The sequence below is a fragment of the Siniperca chuatsi genome, linkage group LG10, assembly GCF_020085105.1.
Source record: "Siniperca chuatsi isolate FFG_IHB_CAS linkage group LG10, ASM2008510v1, whole genome shotgun sequence".
Classification (NCBI taxonomy): domain Eukaryota; kingdom Metazoa; phylum Chordata; class Actinopteri; order Centrarchiformes; family Sinipercidae; genus Siniperca; species Siniperca chuatsi.
Genome location: NC_058051.1, coordinates 6,071,172 through 6,098,058, shown reverse-complemented (window position 1 = coordinate 6,098,058; position 26,887 = coordinate 6,071,172). Strand labels below are relative to the sequence as shown.

Sequence of the window (26,887 nt, the reverse complement as noted above, 5' to 3'; positions counted from 1 at the left end):
TTCAATATCAGGGTGTCCCAAAGGGTCTGGACCAATTGTATTGGGGGGGAAAAACAGGATAGGATCAAATTTCAAGTCTGTCTTAAAACAATAGTCAGGTGCCCACATGAACACTGAAGAGGTAATGCTCCTGTTCATACTGGCCATTAAGAGATGTTTAATGTACTTTCAGTGTAAGAGCTTGGGGACAAAATCCTGTGCAAAAATGTATTCAAAAGTTTATCTGAAGTTAATGAGGCTTCAGCAGGCTGAGTTAATCAAATCCAGTGGATTTGTCCCCCATCATACACTGGAAAAGCATGAGGAAGCGATCTCTTTACAGCCAGTATGAATAGGAGGAATGATTGCAGCAAAACCTGTTTCAGTGTTCATATGGGCACCTGACTATTGTGTTAAAGTCACATTGACTCCTGTATGTGTTTTTAGTCTTTTTATAGAGAAATGACTCCATATTACTTTGAGTACTAAGTACAGAGTGTCTACTTGGTCCAGTAAAATAGTAAATATTTGCAATCTTGAATTTACATTTAAAAAATACAAGCCTGCACTTATGTTCACATTGAAACAGACTGAAAAAACATAGTCCTGATATGTTTAAATCAAACTGAACTTTATGCAGGATCGTCTCAACTCCTTCCGCGTATTAAAAGCAAGTAAAAATGTTTGTTTTTGTATGGCACTGGCTAGAAAAAATGTAATTTAGCAGGAGGTAAAAATCATTTGCTCTTTTAAGCCACCTATGATGACACTTTATTACAATTTCCAATCTTCTTTTTCCACTTAAGGCACCATTCTTAAACTTAAAAAAAAAAAAAAAATCCAGAAAAGAACTCCCTTTGCATGATGTTCACTGCATTGCAAATTAACTCCATGATTTACATTTACCAGCACATTATGTAAAATACCTCTCATGTACATCTGACCTCACCTCGCACATTATGTCCAATTGGGGCCTGAAACCAAAAAAGGAGTCACCTAAATAAGTTAGTTTGAAAATAATGTCTGTACAGAAGAGTCAAACCAGAGGACTGTTGTATTGATTGAATGACACACCCTGAGAGAGTAGGGAAGAAGGATTCTGGCAGAACAGGTTTTTCCAAGGGGGAAATTGTTTGCCCTCTGCTGAGCCTCTCAGGCACAACTTCCTCTCTGGCTGCACACATCTCCCACCTCCTAAACTTAGATCCCAACCCCAAACATGGCCCTAAACCTACCAGCTCCAACCAAAATACAAACATTTGATTGATGGAGCTTGTTGGAATGGTACACAGGGGTAAGCTCAGCCTGAGAGGCATATTTCAGGTCAATAATTTTTCTTTAATTTTCTCAATTACTATGTGCCATTTAATGGTGTAAAAGACCATCCAAGCAACGGCATACAATTATGTCACCACCATGACCACATGGGGGCACTGTCTGCATGTGCTTCCACTGACAGAAATGGGACAAGCAGAGTTGAGTTTTTTGAGTTTGCAGTGAAAGTCTACCTGGAATTTTTCTGTTTCAACGCATCATCATCAGCATTTCAGATATAATATGTTTCGTATTTACATATGATTGCGCCTAGATTTTAAATATCTGTTGTATTTTGGACAAGTAGTGGAAGTCAGTCAATAACAACTGTTAGAGGGAAGATAATTATTACTATTATTAACTGTTTATTTAACCTTTAATTTCATAGAGTCTGATTTTAGGTGTTAAAGACTGTATACCAAGATCAGAGTTTTAAATTGTACAGTATGAACTTGAGTTCCCACAGGGTACACTGCATAGAATCACATATCAATGATGCTAAGACTAAGACTGTTTAAGGATAAGTCTTGTGAAAGTGGATTCATCTGCTGCTAAAAATAGTCCCCAACAAATTCACAATAAATTATTTAGCCTTTTTATTTATTTATATATTTTAAGATTTACATCTTCAGAAGGAACCAATGGGCTTGTGGCTGAGAGCTACAGACAGGCTGGAGAGGTTGGAAAATATTGAGACAAATTGTTGGTTTTGGTCTTTTCATGGGATTTGTAGACAATAACAAAAATATAGAATATCGCCAGACTGTGAATGTCACAGAGGCCTCAGTTGGTTCAACTTTTTTTTTTAAAAAGGCAGCAAAAGAACCATGTGTTTAGTTAATCTTTAAATACAACTTATTTGGATGTAATGGATAAATTCTTTGAGCCCACAAATTTGTGAATGAATGAATGAGTGATTAATTCAAACTGTGACGTGATGACATCACAAATTAGTAGTAACACTTAATTAGGTTAGTTTTTCTGACAAAACACATTTCCTCTTAACACCCTAAAATAGAATTACATGTTATTATAACAATATTGCACATCTTATAAATTTCAAATTTATAAAAGATGGACACCAGAGACAAGACTATTGATGTTGGGCATACATGTTTGCAAAAACAGCAGTGAAAATGCAGTCATGGAAGTGCAACCTCCAAACACCAGCCTCTTATAAAGGGTCCAAATTGTTGGTTGTAGAAACACAATAAAATGTGAGCACCAATGGGAAAACAGAATCAAGCAAGTCAGTGCAAGTGTGTGCTCAGTCTACTAACTTTTAGGGTCATCTTTTTTCCATCAAGTTCCATCAGGATAGGCACAAATTCAAAGGTGTATTGCAGTTTTTTTGGATGTTTTAGGTTGAGTGTGTATATGAGCCCGGAGAACATGGCAAAAGCTGTTGCAACCGAGGGCAACTCGTTCAGGACCTCTCTTCCTTCGATGACTATCTTAATGTCTTTGGGTGGATGGAAAGGATCCTCTTTCCCAGTGATAAAGATCGCCATGGTTGCCTGCTCCAGTTCTTCAGCCTCATTTTCCTGCATTGCATATAATTCATCAACAGTGTATCCAAATAAAAATAAAAAATAGGTTCAACCATAAACATAAATTATAAAGTTTAGTTTAACTGAACAAACTAATCATTTTCAGCTTTTGGAGTGGAAAAAAACAACACATTATATCACATATAAACAGTTTTGTTTTACTTTTTTCCGTGCCGATGCAAATGTACGCACATTTTCTATCTGCCAAGGTCTACTGTTTAAAGACAAACAATTTCATTTCACTTCCCTCGATAAATGACTGTAGCCTACCTTTAAGACAGATATGATAAATTACACAAGTTCTGATGATAGACTTAGAGCAACTCATATCAAGGCCAATAAATTAAAAAACAGGTTTGCGTAAAATATTTTTTTATCTACCAAATAAAAAAAAAAATGGAGCTGGACTATAATGTCAACATGTCACTTCTAAAGTATTTGCAGTACAATTACGTTTGTTTTAGTGCTTGTTCTTATGCAGTATCAGGCCTCAGAGTTTGGTTCTGTCGTGCTCACCGAATCCGACCAGTTCACATTTTTGTGGCAGAAACTCCCTGTGGACACGCTACTTACACTGTTACATTCACAGTGCCGACCAGGACTTATTGTGACATGTTATTTAACATTGACAAGACCCAAAACTGTGACTTGTTCCTTTTCACAGAAATCCAGAGAATTACATTGTTTTTTGACAGATGTGATGATTATTCACAGTGGTGGAACCTAACTAAGTATATTTGCTCTGTACTTAAACAGTACTGCATGATATTCTGAACATTAACATAGCAACTATTTGCCATGTAAAGATATAGTGGAGTAATGGCGTCCTGAGCAGAGAGTGACGTTGTGTTGTGCCTCTGTGCTTTGTTTATACAGCTGCACCGGCCACGCGTGCATGTTAGTGCATGTGAGTCTGTTTGTCTGTGAGGAGAGCGACATAACGGCGAGTTCTTTTCTCATCTAACGCGGTGAATTAAGGATTTATTTCGACCAAACCAGAGTTGGTGATTGTTGGAACAGTGGACAGACTAACAAAGTCTGTTTTGGTGAGTTTTATTTTGTTTCTGTCAAGTTCGAATGATGGTCTGTGAGGTAAAATTATTATTTTTTTTTTACGCTTCAAAAATCATAAAAGTGATGTTCATTTGTGAAGATTATCTTGGTGAACAAAATGTGTAAGTGTCACAGAGCTTATTTTCTGAAATCATCCAAAATCCAGTGGAAAGATCCCATTGGCTTTTTGTCGAGGGAACCGGAGCAATGATAACTTCCGGATTAGCCTACAAAAATACGTCATCCCTGCAACACTCTATATCGTTTACAGCTCCTTTAAGTGATCTCATGACCTTTCAGATTTAGTTTGTGACCACTGGAGGGGGCCCAACCTCCATTTTGAGAACTGCTGGACTGATCTACCTAACTGCAGACAAAGTAGTTAAAACTAGCTCCACCTTGATTAGCTGCAACAAATTCAACTATACATTGTTGCATCAGTATTAACAAACTAATAATGTCAGATATAATGGTATGTATGTATTGGTACTTTTACCTTAAGTAAGGAGGATATGAGTACTTCTCTAATCACCACTGATTATTCATATGTCTGTTTCATCCCACTTGGACTGCTGTCAATCCATTTCTACATCTTCTACATCTAGATTTTGAACAATTGTTTGAATGGATGCCGAAAAACAAACAGTGGACTGCTTGAGAGGAAAATGCAATTCATTGGCCATTTTCTGTCTCCAATGAACTCAATTTATGGTTTATTTATAATAATCAAACAAACAAATAACCTACAGTAATTAATCATCACTACAATAAGGCAAACTATCAATAAATAAGATGGAAATTGTCAGGTTTTTGTTTTTAGCGGATCCAGAAGCAGACCCAGGGACAGAGAGTTCAGTTAGTAAGGGTTTTAATGAACAAATGATGTTAAACTGGAGTGGAATAGCAGGGCTGAGGAAGGCAGGCAGGCAGGCAGGCAGGCAGGAGAGGTGGAGTATGGCAGGAGAGGAGCTGAGGTGGCGTGTTGGAGATGGCTGGGCGAAGACACTGGCACTGGAGTCTACCATGGAGTTACACGGGACAATCTGGCGATCACACAATCACACACACACACACACACAGGGGAGGAGGAGACAAGGGAAAGACACAGGAGAACGCTAGAAAACCCGGCGTCACGACCGGAGCCGTGACAGAAATGTGATCAACTGCACATCAACCAAAGCAGAATTCAAATAAGCAATAACAAATCAACAATAAAGAAGGAAAACTCACACTGTAAGTGATTCATGAAGGAGCTGGGACTGGAGACACATTGACTGAGAACTTGGTCAGTCAGAGCACACCTGAAAAGTCACTTAATCTAATCAGGGGAGTCATGCTGGGCATGAATTGTCTCTTGGCCCTCTGGGGAGCAGAGTTCGGTGGGCAACACAGAGGGAATTCACAACAGAGTTCTGCATGGACAGACACCCACCTACAGTACAGTACAGTACAGTGCGCTTAACTGTAGGTCCTCTGACCAGGCCCTGTTTGTTGGATCTCCCTGCAGGTTTAAAATCAGTAACACATTTGCCTCAGCGGGCTGTACAATCTGAACAACACATACTATTCTTAGACCCTCAACTTGGATAGAGAAAAACTCAACAAAAAAACCTTTTCATTGAAAAAAAAAAGGGGGGGGATTCCACATCCAGGACTGACAGACAGACATTAGTGCTGTATGTACAGAGTAGACAGAAGTATCAGTAGTAGAATTACAATATGCATCAAAATAATGTAATATTAAGTAGATAAAGAACAGAACCTATCATTTTGAGTAAATATTAATTATAAGAAGAGTTTCAGGCAAAATGTAAAAGTGTTTGGAGTAAAAAAAAAATGTGATTGTGTACAAACCAAAACCTTTACTGCTTTTCATGCATTTGTATCTATTTAAATGCAGTTGACTTTATTACTACTTACTTACTTTAACTGTCACCCCAAAATGATAAGCTGCATCCAATATATTTACATTCATGGTGAGTAACAGAGTGTGTGACAACAGGTGTTTTTTATGTCATCATTTTCCAACAGTAATTTTCCCTGTATGCAATGATGCATAAAATAGACGCCACATAAATATAACCATAATAAATGCATGTTGACAGTGAAGGTCAGTGTGTTGGAAAATGCTAATCTCACACCAAACAGAAATATTGCTTGAGGTGAGTTCAAAAGTAGGACCCTTGTTTGGAAAGCTATTCTTAGAACGGTGATAACCTTTTGGAAACCTTTTGGAAAGCAGTGAGAGGTCTGCAACCTGCTTTAACTCATCTTAATTTCTAAGAAAGCCATGTAGATCCTATGTAGATAATTTCTTAATGATAATGTGACCTTGATAAGGAGCAATATGAATAATAGGAGAATATACTTTCCTCTTCCTCAATAAATGACTTGGCAAGAAAAAGCACAGAGAGTCTACAGTAAGAGCCGCAGAGGCAAAGATTAATTGAAGAAGAACGTGACTGTTTTGCAGTCATGGCCCATAAAGATAAGTTGATTACCTAAACTGGCTTACAGTAAACTGTAAAATAGACCCTCATAAGCTGACCAATATTTCTTGTGTTTACCTGCTTTGTTTTGAAGTCCTTCTGAACCTCACCTGTCAGACCTAGATATGACCTCTGTCCTAGATATCTAAGAAATACAGTAGGTGACCGGACCAAAACCTAATATACAGTCTGTGCTTGTAGTACAATTTATTAGCATTGTGGTTTTTTAGAGTCTACATCTCACATAGCGAGGCTGAACTATACACTACAAATGAGAGATTACACATATATTTGTGCAAATATCACAGCATTTGCAGTATTTGTAGCCCTAAGCTCTTAAATTTTAGTCAAAAATATCCCATTTACCCCAAAACTAGACTCTTTCCCCTTTGTTCTGTTAACATGCATTTCCACATCTCACCTTTAGCATATATTGGATGTGGGCTTTTTATATAAGTTCAACAGAGACCTTCTATCAGCTCTGGCACCTCACTTGTTGACAGTAAAGAGAGAATGCAGACGGAAAGTGTAGACATGCTGGGTGCTTGCTCCAGGAACCCATTCTTCCATCCACATGAAGACTAAAGAGGTTTTGGAAAAACTGACGTAGTGCTGCTGGTAGTTGTTGAGGTGTAGAGCAAATGGGTGTTGGAAAGTAGAAAAGCACCTTGAGATGTCTGGTTTCACCTCCCCAGAAGCCCTATATCGGCTAACATGTCCAACAGGTTACATTACAGCTAGCTTTAATGTTTCATGCATTATCACTGTGTACTCAGTATCTAAGCATTGCATACTGATTGTCATGTTCCCTTGGTGGTGTGATTGCTGAAAGCATTCACAACATATGTTCTTCTCCGCAAAAAAATTCTTTATTATTCTTTTTTGGCACTTAACTCCTCCCACATTTTTCAACGTAGAGACTTCATTAAAACATCGTAACATTCAGCTCAATTAGGACATGCTGGCTATTTCTCATTCATACCTTTCATACTTTCCAAAATATTCCAGATTTTCCAGAAAATGCTAATCAAAATGTCCACATTTACCCACTTTTTCAACTCTTAACTGCTCATTCATACTTTCAGCTGTGGCCCACATCTTCCATACATTCTTGGTATTTTTTCAATAAATAACTTTTCAAATCCCATTAGAAGTATTCAGAATATTCAACTTTGTTTGAAGTAAAGTTATCATCATCTTCAACCTCTTTCCTCTCATTCAAACACATATAGAAACTCCACTCAACATTTAAAACGTTCACAACCCTTGGGACTTCCTCAGATTAACTCAACTTTTTCATAGCTTTCGTGCGTTTTACACAGTCGCAGTTCAAAATTCATGCAATTTTCAGACCTTCTGAGATTTTTGAATTAGTGTGTGTGGGGCGGCAAGTTCAGCGCTACAGTACTGATGCAGAAACTGTTGTGCATGCTTTTATCTCCTCACGCTTCGATTATTGTAACAGCCTGTTCACTTGTCTTAATCAAAAAACTTTGACACGACTGCAGACTGTACAAAACTCAGCTGCTAGGCTTTTAACCAGGACCAAGAGGTACGACCACATCACACCTGGTTTAGCCTCTTTACACTGGCTCCCTGTTTGTTTTAGGATTGATTTTAAGATCTTGTTGATTACTTTTAAGGCTCTTCATGGCCTGGCTCCAGACTATATTTTAGACCTTGTAATCCCTTATGAACCTTCACATAGTTTGAGATCTTCGGGCAGGGGTCTTTTGTCTGTTCCTGAGTCCAGGATGAAAACTAAGGGGGACAGAGATTTTGCCATCAAGGCCCCGAGGCTCTGGAACAACTTGCCTGAAGAAATTTAGTTGTCTGAGTAAGTGTCTTCTTTTAACTCTCGTCTCAAAACGCATTTTTATCTGAAAGCATATCCTGATTTTATCTGAACTGGCTGTTTATTTTATTGCTTTTGTGTATTTTATTTCTTTATATTTCATCATTCACTGTGGTATTTTATTTCACTTGTTGTGAAGCACTTTGTACTTTGTTTTGATAAGTGCTCTATAAATACAGTTTTATTACTATTATTATTACAGTGCAAAGGAGCAGTAAATTTATCTAAAAATCTTCTCTTAAACTTGCTCTCACTCCTACAGTTTTCACTCCACATACATTATTTATACATCAAAACATAGGAAAGTTTGTGCCGGTCGCCCCTTCGGCAGGGTCTCCTCTTTCTTACCGTATTTTAACTTAGGCAAAAAGAGTTACAGTCTTTGAGCTAGAAGCAGGACTTTTTCAAGCATTTTCAATCTTATCTGCTCATTTATACTTTCAGATAGAAACTCCATTCAGACCTTGAAATGTTTTATATCTTTTAAGGCAATATGAGGTTTATTCAACTTTTGAATCCTAAATATACTAATTAGACCCTTCCCATGTTTCCACGTCTTCATAGTCCTTCACTTACTTCTTCATGCAAACTTAAGCCAGCAATGCAGTTTTATCTCCCAGCCATTAGTGAAGCAATGCAGTTTAGTGCCCAGCCATTATTCATACTTCTTCAGCTGCTTTTTCATACAAAGTTAATCCAGAGATGCAGATTAGCTCCCAGCCATCAGTCAAGTAATGCAGTTTAGCTCCTATAGCTTACACGATATTTTGCATCCTTCCACCCATTTCCATTTTCCGAACTATTCAAATTCCTTCCTACACTTTTTTATGCATTTTTCAACTCGTGTACTTGTTGATCCTTTCTGCGAAAAAACTCCTTTCAGACCTTATAATGTTCCACATCTTTCATGTATTATTGGTATTATTCTTTTAAAGCCATCATTTCAATTTAGCGTCAGCTTTTCAACATCCAGCATTCACACCGCAATTTCTTCAGAAATTGCCTTCTCTATGTTCACATTTTCAGCATGTAAATTTAAAATGTTCTATATAATCTATTATTAAACACAAATGTGAACAAATACCAAATACCAATGAGATTTTGAGAATCTACTGAAAAGGACATCGAAATTTAAGATTATTGCAAATTATGATCGATACTGTTGTAGGATTTATGATGATTTTACTATTTCAAAACCCTTCCCGATAAATGTCAAGTTTAGGGCTTCATGGTGTCATAGTGGTCAAAGACTCATACTCACACCAGCTGCAGGTTATTCACCTTTCTTTTTGCCATCACATTTCCTGTCAAATTATCTACTGTACTCAAATTAAGGCACAAATGCCTAAAACATAGGCTAAAAAACGTTTGCCCTCAGGTCGATGCTGGAGAAAAAGTCAGAGACTAGCTAAAATCATAAGGATGCTTCAGAGCAAGGTTGATGAAAAGCTAACTAATAATTTTCAACTTATTGTGTAAAAAACTTGACACTTTTACCAGATGCAAGAAAAAAGCTTATAATGTCCGAAATGGAAAGGGTTCATTCTCTGGGGAGGAATGGTCAAGGGATCACAAAAAAACATTCATCCTCTTGCTCCAAACCATCCAAGCTTGCAACTGCAAGGGCAAAAATCTGAAACATTACAATATTTTGTGTTTTCATTCCTGTTGGTTGGAAACGCCTATGGAAAGAATTTGTTCTGTTATGGGACACTTAACTCTCCACTGAAACTTGAGGTGGTAATCATATAGCACGACTAAGAGTCCTCAGCCATGTTAGTCCCACAGACAGCTAGAATGGTACTGATCAGTTCTTGAAATTGTGATCAATCAAAAAACATCATATAAGAGGTGGACAATACTGACTAAACCCTCCTAGATATTAAAGCCAATATCAAACCAGTGTACACGCACCCTACTGCCCATTCCTACCAGCTGTCCCAGACGTAACATTGTATGTTTTACCCTGAAAGAAAGCAAGAGCACAGGTTTTGCCCTTGGTGGTTTGGCAACAGAGGTTGAAAATATCATCTGTGCTCTCTAGTGTTGGAGTAAATGTCTGGCCGAGTGGAGAGACAGTCAACATTGTGTCATTTTATAGCCTGCCTGCACACACATGCTCATGTGTATCTCTCCCCAACCTTAGCAGAAGCTTCACCCAACCTTCCATCTCACAAGATAACTTACCGTAGCCAAGTTCATGGATTCCAGGAAGGGGAATAAAACAGCTTTTGATTGTGTACCTTTCTCTTCCTCAAAGCACTCAACTCACTGCCCAATAAATTACTTTGCTGATATGATACGGCAGTATTTGTGTTTGGGTTACTAAATAACCAAGTCAGTTAGGCAACTGTTATTACAGAGACATGCTATTGCTAATGGCCCAGAGCCATTAAGTCATCTAAACGAGCAGGAGCCTCTTCCTGGTGGAAGTACATTTGTTACTTTTATGTTTATTTCTTGAATTAAATATTGAATTAATGTACATAAAAGTCTTTGAAATGCAGATTTGAAGAAAATGCTCTTTTCTAATGCAACACTATATGTCAGTAAGGAAGTAGAACAACAGGCTATTCACATAGAGTGGTGCTCGGGTGGGAAGATAGTCCTCTATCTCCACCTGTTACCTTATCACTGACTAAATGGAAATGAATCCTTTATATGTATTGTCCAGCTTAGGCATACTGGCTGATGCAAAAGCTGTGTAGTTTGTGTGTCTTTTGTGTTTTATGTCCAGTGCTGTCTCATTCAGTTTGCATTTTGTCATTCTGGGAGTTTTTTAAGAGTGCATACATAAGATATTGTTGACAAGAAAGGAAATACAGTTGTCAGTTGAAGGATTTATTATGTGTTTGTATATTGGGCTGGAGGTGAGGGGTATTTGCATTACTTGTGCATTTCTGTGAGGGTGGGGAGACAGTGAAGACCGGTAGATAGAGGTGAGGAGGAAAAAGAGAAAGATATCAACATAGAAAAAGACAGGGAGGGGTGCTAAAGAGGGCATGAATGTGTATTTCTCTCCTTGAATTCTTGGGGCGTCGTCCGCCCCCTCCTCCTCCTTCTCCTCCTCCCCACCTCCAGACACCACCTCAAGGCCGAGACACTGTCTAAAACAATTTGCATAAAGTGCTTAAAAGGGAGCTGACAGAGCAGGGCTGGTGATACCAGCCAACAGACGCAGAGGAAGGAGGACCCAGAGCTGACACTGACACAGCAAGCTATTACACAGCCTCTGAGCACACACCTGCTTACACACACACACACACACACCTGTGACTCCAGCAGGGTATTCAGACCAGCACAGAGGAGGACCTTAGCCTGGGAAGAGACGCACTTAAAAGTCCCTGCTGGGATCTTAGAAGTCACTTTGACTCCAGAAAAATGCATTTTCAAGTGCAAAGGGAGTGAGCTGAGCCCGGTCCAGAGAGAGAAAAAGAGGATCATCTGACATCTTTTTCAGTTAACAGGTAAACTGAACCTTTGCTCTAAACGTTGCCTTAAATCTTTGTGCTATTTATACCAGTTTGTGGCTTGCTGTTGATATAATGCAAGACTTTAAAAACTGTTTCACTGTAACTATTGTTTTCATGCATATGCAATTAATAAGACCATATATATGAATGACTCTTTTTAAGAACTGCAGTACTGTGAGTGAAGAGAAAATCCAAAAACCAATAAAATGTAAATCCAGACCTTTGGATTAATCTTTAATTCATTTGCAAATAAATTTGAGGGTGCAGGTAGATTACATCCGTCACAAGGTGGATAACAAAACCCCAGTGGCAGCTGCATCAGTCAGTAGTCATATTTCATGTATTCAGTTATTCTCAAGTTAGATTCTCAAGTGTCTGTGTAATGTTTCCTGCATTGTCTGATGTTTTTACACATGTGTCATGTGTAGACCTACATGCTGTTTTTGCCTCAGTCAGCCTCATGTTCACCCAACCCCCGTTCAAACGGCAGGTAGATCAGGTTTTATTTACTTTTCAAACTGAGAACAGGTAGGGCAGCATTTGGGATGATGGTTGCGCTGAACATCCAGCTGAAGATACACACAGCTGAACCTGACACAAAGGGGTTGAAAAAAGAAAACGACAGCATTTTAATTGACACGAAGCTAGAAAAGAACAAAACACAAATTAGGCCTTGTGACCGACAAGCTGTGATATTTGTATACTAATGGGTCAGTGGGGCAGGTAAGAAAAACACGTGCTGCTGATAGCGATGAGGAATTGAGCTCAAAGCAGAATTCTGTACAAAGACAATAAAGGGACGTCCCCCATGTTTGAAGTTGATATTTTGGGTTCAGCAACGACTTAGTGTGAGTTAATATTTGACTCTGCTGTAGAGTATACGACCATTCAGTTTGGCCCCAAAGCTATACTGATTGCCTTACCTCAACCTTGACTCTGGACAGCTGATTTTTACATCTCGATTCAAAGCAGTCTGTTTTTGTGAAAATAGGCAGTAGAAGGGCAGTTAGACCTCCACCATAAATCGAGACTATGTAACTTTAGACTAATAGTGCCCACTGTGGCTACATGTGATAATTACTGGATAATGATAAATGCTAAAACATAATGTAACAGTAGCACAAGTAAAGAAAACTGAATCAAGCTAAAGTTTACTAACATGAGCCAACATTAGCCACCCCCTGAGTGTATTGATTGGAGCAGGGGTGCGTTTAATTAATTGCAATTAGTAAAAGAAAGAATGAGTCATTCCTTCTTTAAAAATGTACTTAGTCTCACTTTAAGAGTCTGAAACTAGATTTGTCACCAGATTCTGTTTACAGCAGACATCTCTTCACCACCAATATGAGTCTCACATCTAGACCATCCATTCCTTAATTTTCTGAGAACTAAGGGATATATTTCACCAATGCAAGAATATAATTTCATAACTTGTTCCAAGTGCAGTCTCACCTGTGTCTGGAATGTGTAAAAGATCAGATCATGATCTAAACAGCATATTTTTGCATTTGTTAATAAGATCGGCAGGAATTTAGAGCTGTGAATGTACTCTGTGCATTCCTTCTGACCAGCCAGCAGATTAAAAACTGTGAACCTTTAGCTAAGATAGAAGCTGAATGTGTTACCAAAGCACTAGAAATGGAGATCTACTGGGGACACATTTACTGTAGATCTCACACAGGAGAGGTTACATCAAGCACACAGCTAAGCAGGTGTGGCGTGGGATTTGATAGACCTGACACGTTCAAATTTAATCTTGTTGTTTTTTTTTTCATTACGCTGTAAACCTTTGGGGCAGTGGTGGCCTAAAGGTTAGAGAAGCGAGCTTGTGACCGTAAGGTTGTCCATTCAGTACTCTGGACCGGCAGGATAAATCTGAGCGGGGAAAGTGAAAAAGCAGAGCTTGCTCCTCTGTCATTACCACCTCTGAAGTGCCCTTGAGATGCTGTAAATGTATTGGAATCTTTTTGATGAGTGTTCAAGCCTGGAGTTCTGTTGAGGACTGTTCAAGGAATCATTAGGAGAAGTACAGCCTGAGGCCACCACCAAAACTGCTACCTCATTGGCTTTTAACAATATGAGACTATTTGGCGCTCGGTTGGTTGCTGTTTACTTGCTCGTACTACCGGCAACATAGCCTGAGGCTTTTGAAAACTGCTTCTCCTTTGACCTTGAGCTTGATCTCTATGACCCATGAATGATGTGAAACATATAGTGATTAACCTAATATGAGTGTGAATGAACACTTTGTGTAAAGGCCAACACTATGCCAATAGTATGAATATGCTAACAGTAAAAATGATAACAGCATAGTGGTAGAGAGCCAAAGCCAATGTTAGCTGTGGCCGACTGTGGTGCAGCCTCATTTGAAAATAAGAAGCAACTGCATAAATATTTGAATGTTTGAAGGACTTCCTTGAATTTTTCTGTTAGCTGCACTCTCATACAGGTATTTTCTTCTTAGTGGTTGGTGAGGCGGGGTTAATAAAAACAGTCTGTCATGGTGAGTTAAATTTTATCTGGATACACTTTTGTACAGGAGCTCCAGCAAACGACCACGCCCAATAACAGAATTTCAATTTGAGCAATAAGGAAACTGAGTCCCGGTCAGTGATTGGGGGGGTTTAAACTGATAAGACAGGTGTAATTATACAGAAAAATCTGTCCTCATCCCACTAAAGCATGTTTGAATTCTGTAGAGTTGAAGAGAGAGAGTTGGCGATGCAAGAATTTCAAGGGCAGATGGAGCGATTAGACAGAGAACAAGCAGGGACTTTGTGTAGATGGGAGTACTGGGGCAGGACCAGCCCTGAGGGCACAGACAGGAGAACACCTGTGCTCTGACCATCCTTCATCCCTAACACACAAACACACACAGTCTCCTTCACATTAGGGGCCTTTAATACCTAATACACAACACCAGCAGGCAGGTTATTAACGTAATATTCTTATCGTCCTAAAAAAAACCCAAATGAGACAAGGAGAGCAGACTCAGAAGAGAGCATTAATGTGGTCCTCAAAGCCCAGAGTTCTGCAGACTTTACACTATTCAAACCTGGTCCATGTGACCTACATTGACCCAAAACCTGGTCTGTTAGCTTCTGTAGAGTCCTGTACTGTGCTGTCCTGATACAGATTTGAACACACATGCTCAAAAAGTAACATTAACAAAGCAGCCTGTGTGTGTCCCTGATGCTGTCTCAGGTAGGGCCACATACTGTAACAATCTTTCATCGGCTGCTTGATGCAAGAAGGGCCCAAGGATTCCCTGTACCAGCTGGTGTACATTTGCATGCTACGCTGGCTACCATTAAATGCAAACTGCCCAGAAAAATGTAAAATACTCAAGTCTTTTGAATACTTGTAAAAAAGCACAAGCAAGCTGTGGCATGTAAACTCCATGCAGTAACATAGATAAGCTCTTATCTGAGCTACATGGGTGTTTAGGATATTCTGGTACTATCTGTCTTAATTACATAAACATATTTTACTGTACTGGTTTCCAGAGTCTGTGCTGGATCAGTTTTACTTAGTCTCAGGGGTCAATTTGTTAGTTGTTAGCAACAGGGTCAGTGGAGATTTATAATTTTTATAATTTAAAATATGGCTTGTCTTGTCCTGAGTCCTGATTAAAATTTAGTCGTGATTTGAAAATATTTTATTGTGTTCCCTTAAGAACACTGTGTCCATCTAAACAATAACACTCACTCTGTACCTGCAACTCTGTATCAGTCTTGCCTCCAGACTACATATGGGAGTGAACATTTCCATTCTTGCGCTGGCATGGAACCTAACTGACTCATTTGTTTGTACTTGTTGCTATTGCTTCAGTAAATCCACAATATCGCTCAACACATTTGACCCATTTTGCATCACACCCGTGATTGAATTACTCATTGACAGACCAAAATCCTGTCAACTTTGTAATATTGTGTGCTCTGCGTGTGGGTGAAAATAGCTCAAAGTTCAGCATTCAACTGGGCTGTATAAAATGTGCACTGATCCTGGATCCTGTTGGGATTATGGTTGTACATGACTGAAAAAAATGCACTTGCTTGCACAGTTTTCATGATGCCAGCAGCAAGATACCATATGAAATATGAAAACTAATCTCTACTTTTCATTCACTCTCTTTTAAGATAATCTGGAAGTTAAGGACAGACCAAGAAGAGGAAAGAAAAGGCCGGAGAATCCAAAGGAGACAAAGGAGAGGGTAGACTTATATTTCTGAAGATGGAACAGTCTCCGCAGATTTGGCACATGCAGGACACTGCTGGAGAGCTGCAAAAGAAGGTCATGAGCCAACCGGAGTGCTCCATCTGCTACAATACCTACGACAATGTCTTCAAAACACCCAAGCTGCTGGAGTGCACCCACACCTTCTGCCTGGAGTGCCTCTCCCGCCTCATGGCAGTCTCGCTGGCTGACCAGGACGGTAACGGCGGCAGCCTCTCTTGCCCCTTCTGCCGTCACCCCACCACACTGCCCGAGGAGGGGCCCCCGGCCCTGACCACCAGCCACGAGGTCCTCTGCAAGCTGCCCAGCCACCAGCAGCAAGAGGAGCCGGTGTGGCTGGACGGGGAGAAGCTGTGTTACAAAAGCTCCAGGCACAACGCTGGCTCGGGCGGCCCTGACGGTCCCACGGCCTTCTGCATCTGCATTGACATTGGGGCCAGCAAGACAGTGGACATTCCGATCCAGACGCAGCCCCGGACTTTTGGCCTGCTGGACCGGCTGGCAGACTGGAAGAGGATGGTGCTGTTCATCGTGCTCATGGTGCTGCTTGTTGTCGTCGTGTTGTGGCCACTGCAGTGTGCATTCAGCAATGGGAACATGCGCTGTACGCGAGCACCCATCCACCCCACTACCATCACAACTACTACCACTACTTTCAGCCCGCTCACCAGATCAACTGGTCTGACAGAGTAAACTTCTAGACTGAATGGACTTCACTGTAACTGTACATAATATTGTAAATGACACATTAGTAATTATATTTAAATATTTGACATTGTAATGTTTTTGTGCATAATTGCACTTTTGGTGAATGCACATTGTTATTGCTACGCACAACTGTTAACACCTCAGATTTTTAATCTACAATGGAACCACAGGTGTTAAAGCCATGATGACTGTCTCCCAGTGGTGGTTTCAAAAAAGACACTGTGGCAGAACGCACCAGGGGACAGAGATGAAAGGGCTGTGTTATTGTCTCATATGCTATCAGACTAATTTGAATTACTTGATTTTTTAAATTGTAATCGCATACAAATTCTACACATAGCGGCTACAACTCTACAAAGCTGGAATTGATTCTTTTCAACAGCTCTACATTAGCAGTAGTACATTACTAAACTGTTCATACAAGCTTGTAACGACACCCAAACGTGGAGGGAGATGATGACAGGCACTTTCCCTCAAATCATGGGACACAAAAACATTCACAGAAGCCAAATTTTTGCACTTTAATCAACACCTGTAGTTTGAAATTAGATAAGAATTTTCGGTCTAACTGGTTTGATGGAATTCGTTGTTATATTTGGACACTTGATTGAGTATCAGATAACAGAGAACTTTGTTTGCAAATATCCGGTTGGGTAAAGAACAACAAAGAGTCAAGTTATTAGCAACAAACAAAGGTCTGTCCCAAAAGAAAATGAATGTAATCCCAATGTGCCAATTAAGAACTCAAACTTTATATATTGTACATTTGATTTGTGTGTTTTGATATGTTCTTGTTTACAGAACTATAATAAAAAAGTGAGGTATTAGCTTAGATCATGTTTCTGAGAACCAATGAAACATTTGTGTATGACAGCCTCATTATTAAGATTGATATCATTTGATTGTGGTTTATCATGTCCATGTATTTTCTCTACGGCTTAAAAACTAAATTTACTGCAGCATCAGTTGGTGGTTTAGTCTGAACATCAGGTGTAGTAAATTCCCCTAAAACAACACCGCTCCTGACATGCTTGAATGCAAATTAAGTATTAGTTTCAGAGTCGATTTGCAAAACATTCGAGCCATTCACTGGCCGCTGTTAGTCATTTCCTCCCTAGCTGAACCTTCAACACATATCAAAGACTATCAAAGTCAAGCCCTACTTCGTCTCGACAGGAAGTTGTCTTGGATTAGGTGAGTCAGATAATGGAAAAGTTGTGGGGTTTTCCGAGAAACTCACTTGTGACACATGGTTGATAAGAGGTTAATGTTAAATTCTAACATTCATTTAGGAGTGGCCATAATAAAAGTGCAACTTCCTCGAGCACCATTTAAACTGCCAGTAAACATGGCTAACCCATAGATGCAGGGGAAAAAAAGACTCAGTCGTGGCTGGAAAATTACTTAATGATATTCCCCCCTAAATGAATAAAGGTAAAAAAGAAGACAATAATAAATATTGTATTTAAAAAATGTTTTTAAAAGCTTCCTATTAGTTGGCTTCATTTTTCTCTAGGGCATTTAAACTACACATCTTCAAAAATGAAGCCTATTATGAAGTTGTCGGTGTGTTACGTTTTTTTCTTCTCCCCAATAAAGCAGAATGAACAGCCTGCTTCCTTGTGGATAGCGGCTACATAAAACTGTTTTAACCAACACTTCATGCAGCACATTTGTAAAAATGCTGAAAATAACAGAACAGCACAAATTTCAAACTCATTATGCTTGTTCCCTCGTTTTACTTTGTCATTTATTATAAAGCACAATTTCTAAAGGCTACTTCAACCATGAAATAATCTGTCATTACTGGTGAAATCTGTGTTTTTCTGGAATGCGTTTCCTGCCTTGCTTTCAATATTAATATTAGTTAAGTCGTGTTCATTGAGCAATATTCTCGGTCATCATGCAGTTCATGCGGTAGAGCACTTTTGCAATTGAAGAGACAACCAGAGTGAATAAGATGGAGAGCCACAGCAGGGTCTAACACAAACACTGTTTCATAACACACCGTGTTCTCTGCTGCTTCTCTTCTACAGGGATTGTACCTGGAGGCATAACAATCCAAGATACAGAAAGCTTGCTTGTTACACCAATCTTTCTTTCACTTCGGGGCAATTTTTCCAGGAACCTTTCCCAAAAATAGCATTGAAGAGATTCTCCAGCTCCTTCCCCCAGTAGAAAAACTGCTCCAGATTCACAAGCAAAAACAACAGAAACTTTAACTTTACATAGTGCCATCATAGATTTTTATTAAACTATATGATAATAAACAATTTAGATGCCATTTCTGGCAGCTCATTGCATTTGTAGCCTATACAGCAAAAAGGCGTCTGGGCAGAGCCAGTGCAAGAAGAGGAAAGGGAAAGGGAAGAGCCTCCACTGTACAACATGGGAGCACTCAGTATACCACCACTACTCACTTCATACTGTGACCAACAGAGGAACAAGGAATCAGAACAAAAAGAAATCGACATCATGTTCAAGTAAATGTAAGAGGACAAGCAGAAAGAAAATACTGTGTTACTACTGCATACCTGCATACTGGTTCAACTCAGAGCCAGAATTTACTTATCGATGGTGAAATTACACCAATAATAATAGTAACAATAATAATAATAATAATAATAATAATTCAGACACAATACAAAATACAAGAGTGGATAAAATAATCAATTAGAAATACAATTTGAAACATATCAGCAAAATGAAACATCAACAACAACAATAAAACAACAAAACGGATGCACTACAAAAATACTTCCACAGCCAATGGACATCCACGCACAGCCTTAGGCCAAAGATTCAGCAGTTTCACACTTTCAAGTATTGATGTTTCACCATATCATAAAAAATTTTGACCCATAGAGGCAAAGTGAAATACAATAAAAATCAAAATTATCCATAGCGCAAGATAGTTCAGAAACACCGAAACAAAACCACAAAAGTCGTTTCTCATTCATCGGACATGGATCACAGTTCAGATGGGGAAAGAACAAAAGGAAAAACCAGAGGGATTCAAACACCTTCATTGTTTGAATATAACTGAAGTACATCAAGTGGTGCAGCATATTTCTAACAGACATGGGCCTTCACTGACACAGGGCCACTCATTTCATGAAACATAGCTTTTATTCACATAAAGAATCAACCATAAAAATACATAGGCAACAATTTATACCAGGAAAACTCTCCACTCTGACAGACAAGTGACTGAAATCACTAGACAGACAAAGCTTCAACTGATGTATTGAGACCTTAATAAAATGACTCTGTGCTCTTGTAAGCCTTTAAAAGACCTCTGTTGTCAAACAAGACGATATGGCTGCTGCAGGTTACACTGTTACTATATTTCAATATCCCCCACAAGGTCAACAGTATCAAATTATAGTTTATTTCAGTGCAATGACTGAGTACTATTACCATCCATCCATCCATTAGCTATACTCAGTGTAAGCTGGGATTGGCTCCAGCCCCCCTGCAGCCCCCCAAAGGAAAGAAATACTATTATTCCAGTACATTTGGATTACACTTAGCTGAATATTACATCATGAAATGCAGAAACTAGCCAATTCATGACTGAAGAAAACAAGGTGAGTCCAGCCTGTGAGTGTCCTTGACCTGGTTAGTTGAACATCTCTGTTGGTGGAGAGAGAGGAATGGTCTGAGCGTCAACACCACCAACAAGTGCCGCTCATTCATGGTTTACTTTGATGACTTAAAATTAAAAAAAGGTAGACTGAACAAACATTTTCATGACATCTTCCTATTGAGAGACATCGTTTTTTACGGTCTTTAGGACCATTAAGCCATAACACTTTAAATGAGCTAGCTCAGATTTCACCAATGTATCTGCACTTGTATTTGAGTAGGATATTTTGGTGCTGATCCTGGAGGCTAAAAATAGTGAAACAATCTGCCAGACAGCGCAGAGGGCTCAGTGCTCTGCGGCACCACCGTCTTCCTTATCACATCAATGACGTCGGTGTACTCACCCTGCTATCATCAAGCCTGGATTATGGCCATCTTCTAAATTACTTTTTGGAGACAAATCTATTCTTCAATCTCAGGCAGATGGCCATCTGGCCCACTGTAATCGCCCCCTTTCCCTTGTCTGCTTGTGACGATCTGCGACGGCAGATGTTGAACCGCATCAGACCTGCTGATTAACGAGTACAGCCAGTCAAACAAAGCTGAGAGACGGCGGTCAGCCAAGCTCAACTCCAACCACCTATTAACTATTATACTCTACCAGTGAATCAAAATTTGTGCTTGGGGTGCTGCTTAGACAATTGTGCTTAAACATGATCTGTTCCACGACAATGCTCAAATATATATATATATACCTACCAAAACACCAACAAATAATGAAAACATGGGGCGCCCCGGCTCACCTGGAAGAGCGCACCCTATGTACAAGGCTGAATCCTTATCGCAGCAGCCTGAGTTCGAATCCAACCCATGGCCCGTTGCTGCCTGTCACCCCCCCACCCCCACCTGTCCCTATCAAATAAAGGCAAAAAGCCCCCAAAAATAATCCTTTTTTTTAAAAAGAAATAATGAAAAAAAGCTCATTAAAAGGACAGACCCACAATTTTCATGAATGAGTTTGTATTCAAAGTGGGGTCAGCTAGAGGCCATGTTCAGATGACAGACAGGACTGATGTGTATGTCCCAGTAACCATAAGTAATAAGTAAAAATGGCCTACAAATCTGTTAAAGTACAACAGAACAGCTGATTTGCATTTGCAACAGCACAGGAGGTTACATACTGTACAACTCAGTCATATCTTCAAAACAAAAAAAAAAATTAATTAAAAGATTCCACTTTTACACCCGAAATTAATACATCAAAAAAAAATAAATTGGGGAAAAAAAGAGGCTTACTTGCCCTCCCTGTGCCTCAGGTTCCTGTAGCAAGCTACGTAACAGCTGGAGAGACAGAACGCCACAAAAACAGTCTTAGGTTCGAGTTCAAATGACAACCAGCAAAGACAGAGAAAGAGGGATAGCGAATAGAGTGATTTCTGGCAAACAGCTTAGCTTTGACCTCTTCTTGGGTCCCGTACAGTTCTCTTCAGTTCAGGCTGGGGCAGACTCCATGTTTAATATCTGTTTCTTTCATCAGCCCCGGTTTCCAGGGTTTGGAAAGTGGTGGCAGTAGAGTTGTAAAAGTATTTAATGTTGTTGATGTAACGATTTGGGGGGGCAAGATTACAGACACATCCTGTGACAAGGCACTTGCGTTGTTAAGAGAGGGAGAAGCTGGAGCGGTGGGGGGAGAAAGGGGGGAGGACAAGGGCCCTGAGCGAGAGCACTATGCTGTAGAGTCCTCTCAATGGAGGGTAAGGTTTGACTCCAGACAGAGAGGTCCAGCAGAACGGCAGCAGGAGAGGGGTCAGTTTGCCCCCTTCAGCCCAGGCAGGGTCCACTGATGTGGGGTTTAGTCAGAGCAACACACTCCCTCCTCCCCCAAGAAATTTTCAGGCGCTGACAAAGCAACACCTCTGCTGAAACTGAAGCAAACACAAACAGACAGGGCAGAGAAGTGGAGTTAATGGTTGGTGTCACTTTGAATCATAAACACTAGGATCTGACGTAATTCGTGATATGGAGCTAAAAGCAGCATTTACTCAGCATACACTACACATGCCAGGTTATCTAGACAGGGAGAGATGGAGCACATACACCAATGTGTCCATGTGTGTTTGGATTTTAAATGATTTTATGATTGGAAGTGTTTACAATCAGTCAGAAATTCAACAACCTTTATTGCAATTATAATACCTTTGCATGTCAGGTTTAAACTTAATTTCTGGGCTGCAATTTCTTGTTACTTATTGGCCAACAAACCGATACTGATGTGTCTGCTTTAAGCTAATGTTGGTGTGGACGATTTATCTGTCGTGCTCTATAAAAGAGATGTCTGAGAGAACTAACAGCCAGAAAATGCTCCATGCTGAGTAAATCTGCCTTAAAAATTAGCTGTACAAGTTGTCTTTTTTCACTTCTGTATTCGGATGTACAACATTTGTAGTTAAAAAACATTTTTTTCAAAATGCAGGACTGGAACAGGTACATTACATACAAAGGGACACTGTGTGGCATATAGAACATTGAATTATACACTTACACATTTAAACAGGCCTCAAAGAAAAGTCAAAGTCCCCATCAAAATTAGACACTGAGAGTTCAAATAAATAAAAAGAGGTTTTACTTGAAAGTTCTAACCATGAAAGACATACAGAGGAACTCTGATCTGATCTATACTCGTAGGTGCTATAATTTGAGTATTATAAAACACAAAAGAACATTACATTACATTATTTTTTTAAAGGTTCTGTAAATGAGATTCTGAACATTAATATAGCAGCATACAACTATTTGCTATAGTGGGTGACATCACACCCCCTCTGCCTGTGTTGTTATCGGAGCTGTGCTTTGTTTATAAAGCCGCACCGGCCGTGCGTGCATGTTAGTGCACGCGAGTCCCTCATTTGAAACTGTTCGTCTGTAAGGAGAGCCGTTTTTTTTCTCATCTAACACAGTGAATTAAGGATTTATTTCGACCAAACCAGAGTTGGTGATTGTTGGAAAGACTAACAGAGACGGTTTTGGTGAGTTTTATTTTGTTTCTGTCCAGTTTGAATGAAGTGTGTTTTACGATGATTTGTGAGGTAAAATTACTGATTTTCCAAATGGAGTCTGGTGCGCCGTAGTGCCCATTTGTTTTGGTCTGAGATGCTGGTACTCTAGTGCGACATTTAGTGGCAGTTCATGTTGCTTACAGCTCCTTTAACAAAGTATGCTAAATTCATTCACTGTTCACGAGATAAACAAAACGAGGACCCATTCATCAAAAAAACTCCACAAGGAACCTTTAAATTAGAGCTAAATCGAATTTTTCCAACAAAAGCTACATCCAACATATAACACCAACAACACTCTTGTTTATTTTCCCCTGACCACATCCAATGTAATGCAGACCTTTTACAAAGTGCTACAATAAAAAAGGTTTCTCCAGCAAGTGGGGTGATGCTCTGGCATATTTGTTCACTTTTTCAGGATAAAAATGCCAAAACAAGTGCTAGTTTTAAACAAAAGTGTCTGAATTATTTTGCCACAGCACAAAGTGAAATGCATGAAGTACTTACAGAGAGGCAGACAGAGCGATGTGGAGGTCTACAGCGATGGTTTTACCTCCTGGTGTTACTGCTAAAAGACGTCTGAGGGCTTTTAAAGTTTATGTTCTCGTACACACTCGACGAATCATTTGTCATCCTATAATAGCACACAGAGAAAATTTTCACTGACAAAACAACTGTAAAGTTTCTGCGATGGTTCTGTGATCATGTTTAATAATCACGTCGACTGCCACTTTACCATCAAGGTATATTACACTTACACAGAAGAAGAGCGTGAGGATGCCATGTTGGGTTTAGACCTCGAGTTGGTCATCTGGGGATATTTGATATTGGAATATTCCCTCTCCTTCATCTTATTCCTCTGCAATGTGACAACATGACAAGAGGCAGATTCAGTTTAGAGGACAAGATCCTCTACAAAGATCTCAAAACTGTCCTGTGTCTAAGACCTGAATTTAACTCAGTACAGGCCTTCAGACTGTGAGCTCAAACACGTCTTACATAAATATTTTAAAGCCTTCACTACTGTATCAAATAGTGTCATGTGATGTATTTTAATTTCTTTTGGAAGCCACTGTAGTTTTGACTTCTTGTGTAGTGGAGTACCTGCTCCTCCTCCAGTCTCTTCTGAGCCGTGTCTATGTACTGCTGCACAGCCATGTAGATGAACTTATACTGAGCCTCTGTCTGCACCATGCCCGACCTCTGCTGCCGTACCCTCTGGATGGTCTTAGGGATGTCGATGTCACAATCTAGACCTAGAACACACACATGTACACACACATCCAGAAATTAGCAGAGATGCCGTACAAAGATTTTAAAATAAAAAAGTCCAGTGTCAGTTTCATATATGAGTCTCCCACCTTGACGGTTAATAATGTCAATAAGGATGTCAATGACGATAATGGTGCCTGTCCTGCCGATGCCTGCACTGCGGGGACAACAGAGTGAAAAGTCAAACCATGTGTAATTACTTCACGTGAAGAATTCAAGCTCAAATTAAGCATCAATGTCATGGTGAAAAATAAGACATGTATTTAAGAGCATATTTGATTTTATCCAGTCAGTTATGAAAGGTGCTGAAGAGTTTTCTCAACCCATACATGACAATGGAAGTAACATGAAAGTCTAAGGTTATGAATTATAGGTTTTCATTTGCCAGCAGCAATAAAGTTACTTGAATTTGTTGTTGTGTCACATATAAAATGCTGTTAGATCTCCAAGAGAACTCAGCTCAACTCAATATTATTTTCCCCACAATAACAAGATTAATTTATCAGCAGCTAACTGATGAGTGAAGTTAATGAGTCAGATGTCTTCTGGTCATCATGCTTGTAGTACATGTTGGGGTGGCTTGGTATGGTAAAATATATGGCACACCAAAAGGACAAATCTAAAACATTCATTTGATATCAACATGTTTTAGAGTCACCTGTCCGCTGTAAAATAAATATCTCAATAAAAACACAAAAAAAGAAGTGATTAGTCCTGACAGTCAACATAAAATAGATAATATCTAAAGTTTAGGATTTTAGGACTGATTTTAAAATTATTTTAATTACTTTTAAGGCCATGCATGGGCTGGCCTCTCCCTACATTTCTGAGCTTTTTCACCCCATACAAGCCAGGACGCAGACTGAGATCCTCTGTTAAGTAGTTGCTAGCCATTCCAAGGTCTAAGCTGAAAACCAAAGGAGACTGGGACTTTGCTGTCAGGGCCCCTACACTCTGGAGCAATCTGCCAGAGGAGATCAGGCTTGCAGAGTCAGTCCCCTGTTTTATCTCACTTCTAATAACACATTTTAATTCAATTCAATTCAATTTTATTTATATAGCGCCAATTCATAACAGAAGTTATCTCATTGCGCTTTTCCTATAGAGCAGGTCTAGACCGTACTCTTTATAATATTAATTACAGAAACCCAACAAATCCCACCATGAGCAAGCATTTGGCGACAGTGACAAGAAAAAACTTCCTTTTAACAGGCAGAAACCTTGGACAGAACCAGACTCAATGGTGGGCGGCCATCCGCCGCTGCCGTGATAATAAAAAAGCTTTTATTGCGTGATACCTATTTTTATTTTATCTTTTATTTTAATTTGTTTGTGTATATTATATTGATTGTTGTAAAGCACTTTATCTGTATTGAAAAGTGCTATACAAATAAAACTATTATTATTATTATTGTTGTTATTTATTTATTTCATGGGACTTTTATTTCATAATGCCACATTTATTTATTTCATGTTATTCTTATTTTATAATGCCACATTTATTTATTTCATGGGAGTTTTATTTCATTATGCCACATTTATTTCCATCTATTCAAATGAATGGGGCGTGGTTATCTCACAGAGCAGCAAGACCTGACACAGCCTCAGAGAAGATGGAGGCCAGTTTGTAGTTTGACAACAAGACAGGGAATCATACAGTAGCTAAGTACCAGGTGGTTTTCTTGCCAGGTTTGGCTACTGGCACCCTGCTCTGCCTCAACTCTCTGTGAGTTTACTGATGGAAAGATAGCTTTACCTGTTACTAGAGTAATGTCAACTGCCAACGGTAGCTGGCGCTGCTTTAGTTAGCTCAGTTAGCTGTGCTGCAAAACTCGGTTTTGGCGGTCCAAAGCTCCTGTGCTAGAAGTGTAAACGCCAACACTCCCCCGGTGATCCGAGGTCCCAGTCCAGGCAGAGTCAGCTAACGTTAATAGGACAGCTATCTAGCTAATGGCAGCTGCAGTTACTTTAGCAACAAGTAAAGCTACCTGTATAGCGGGAAACTCCATAAATCATCGATAGTTGAGGCAGGATGCCAAGAGTCAGCAAAAAAAAAAACACCTCAGCACTGTATTCCCTGTCATGCCGTCTCACGAGGCTGTGTGAGGCTTGCTGCTCTGTGAAATAACTATGCCCCCTTAATTTAAATATAACAGATGGCAATAAATGTGACATTATGAAATAAAACTCACATGAAATAAATGAATGTGACATTATGAAATAAAAGTCCCATGAAATAAATAAATGTGGCATTATGAAATAAAAGTCCCCTGAAATAAATAAAAGTAGTCCTTTAAAAAACGCCCTTTTGAAA

At 39.4% G+C, this 26,887-nt stretch overlaps 2 protein-coding genes and 1 long non-coding RNA gene across 6 annotated transcripts in view; 1 reads left to right on the top strand and 2 right to left on the bottom strand.

Annotated features, from left to right (window-relative positions):
* Positions 1-48: 48 nt before the first annotated feature.
* LOC122882947 lies at positions 49-10,968 on the bottom strand. Its single transcript, XR_006379500.1, has 2 exons — positions 10,428-10,968; positions 49-2,837 (listed from the first exon to the last, which is right to left on the bottom strand). It is a non-coding gene; the product is annotated as an uncharacterized LOC122882947 (long non-coding RNA).
* Positions 10,969-11,375: 407 nt separating this feature from the next.
* Positions 11,376-20,147, top strand: LOC122882942 (RING finger protein 223). Its single transcript, XM_044210931.1, has 2 exons — positions 11,376-11,707; positions 15,853-20,147. Exon 2 carries the CDS (start codon positions 15,947-15,949, stop codon positions 16,640-16,642), a length of 696 nt encoding a protein of 231 aa, XP_044066866.1. The 5' UTR covers positions 11,376-11,707; positions 15,853-15,946; the 3' UTR covers positions 16,643-20,147.
* ptpn11b (protein tyrosine phosphatase non-receptor type 11b) overlaps positions 18,881-26,887 on the bottom strand; it is a 50,005-nt gene continuing 41,998 nt past the window's right edge. For all 4 annotated transcript variants that reach the window (XM_044210927.1, XM_044210928.1, XM_044210929.1 and 1 more), the window contains exons 12-16: positions 24,663-24,730; positions 24,406-24,557; positions 24,060-24,160; positions 23,809-23,935; positions 18,881-22,170 (exon numbers count right to left, since the gene is read on the bottom strand). In XM_044210927.1, coding sequence (XP_044066862.1) covers positions 23,851-23,935; positions 24,060-24,160; positions 24,406-24,557; positions 24,663-24,730 — 406 coding nt within the window. In that variant the 3' untranslated portion in view covers positions 18,881-22,170; positions 23,809-23,850. The remainder of the gene's footprint in view (positions 22,171-23,808; positions 23,936-24,059; positions 24,161-24,405; positions 24,558-24,662; positions 24,731-26,887) is intronic.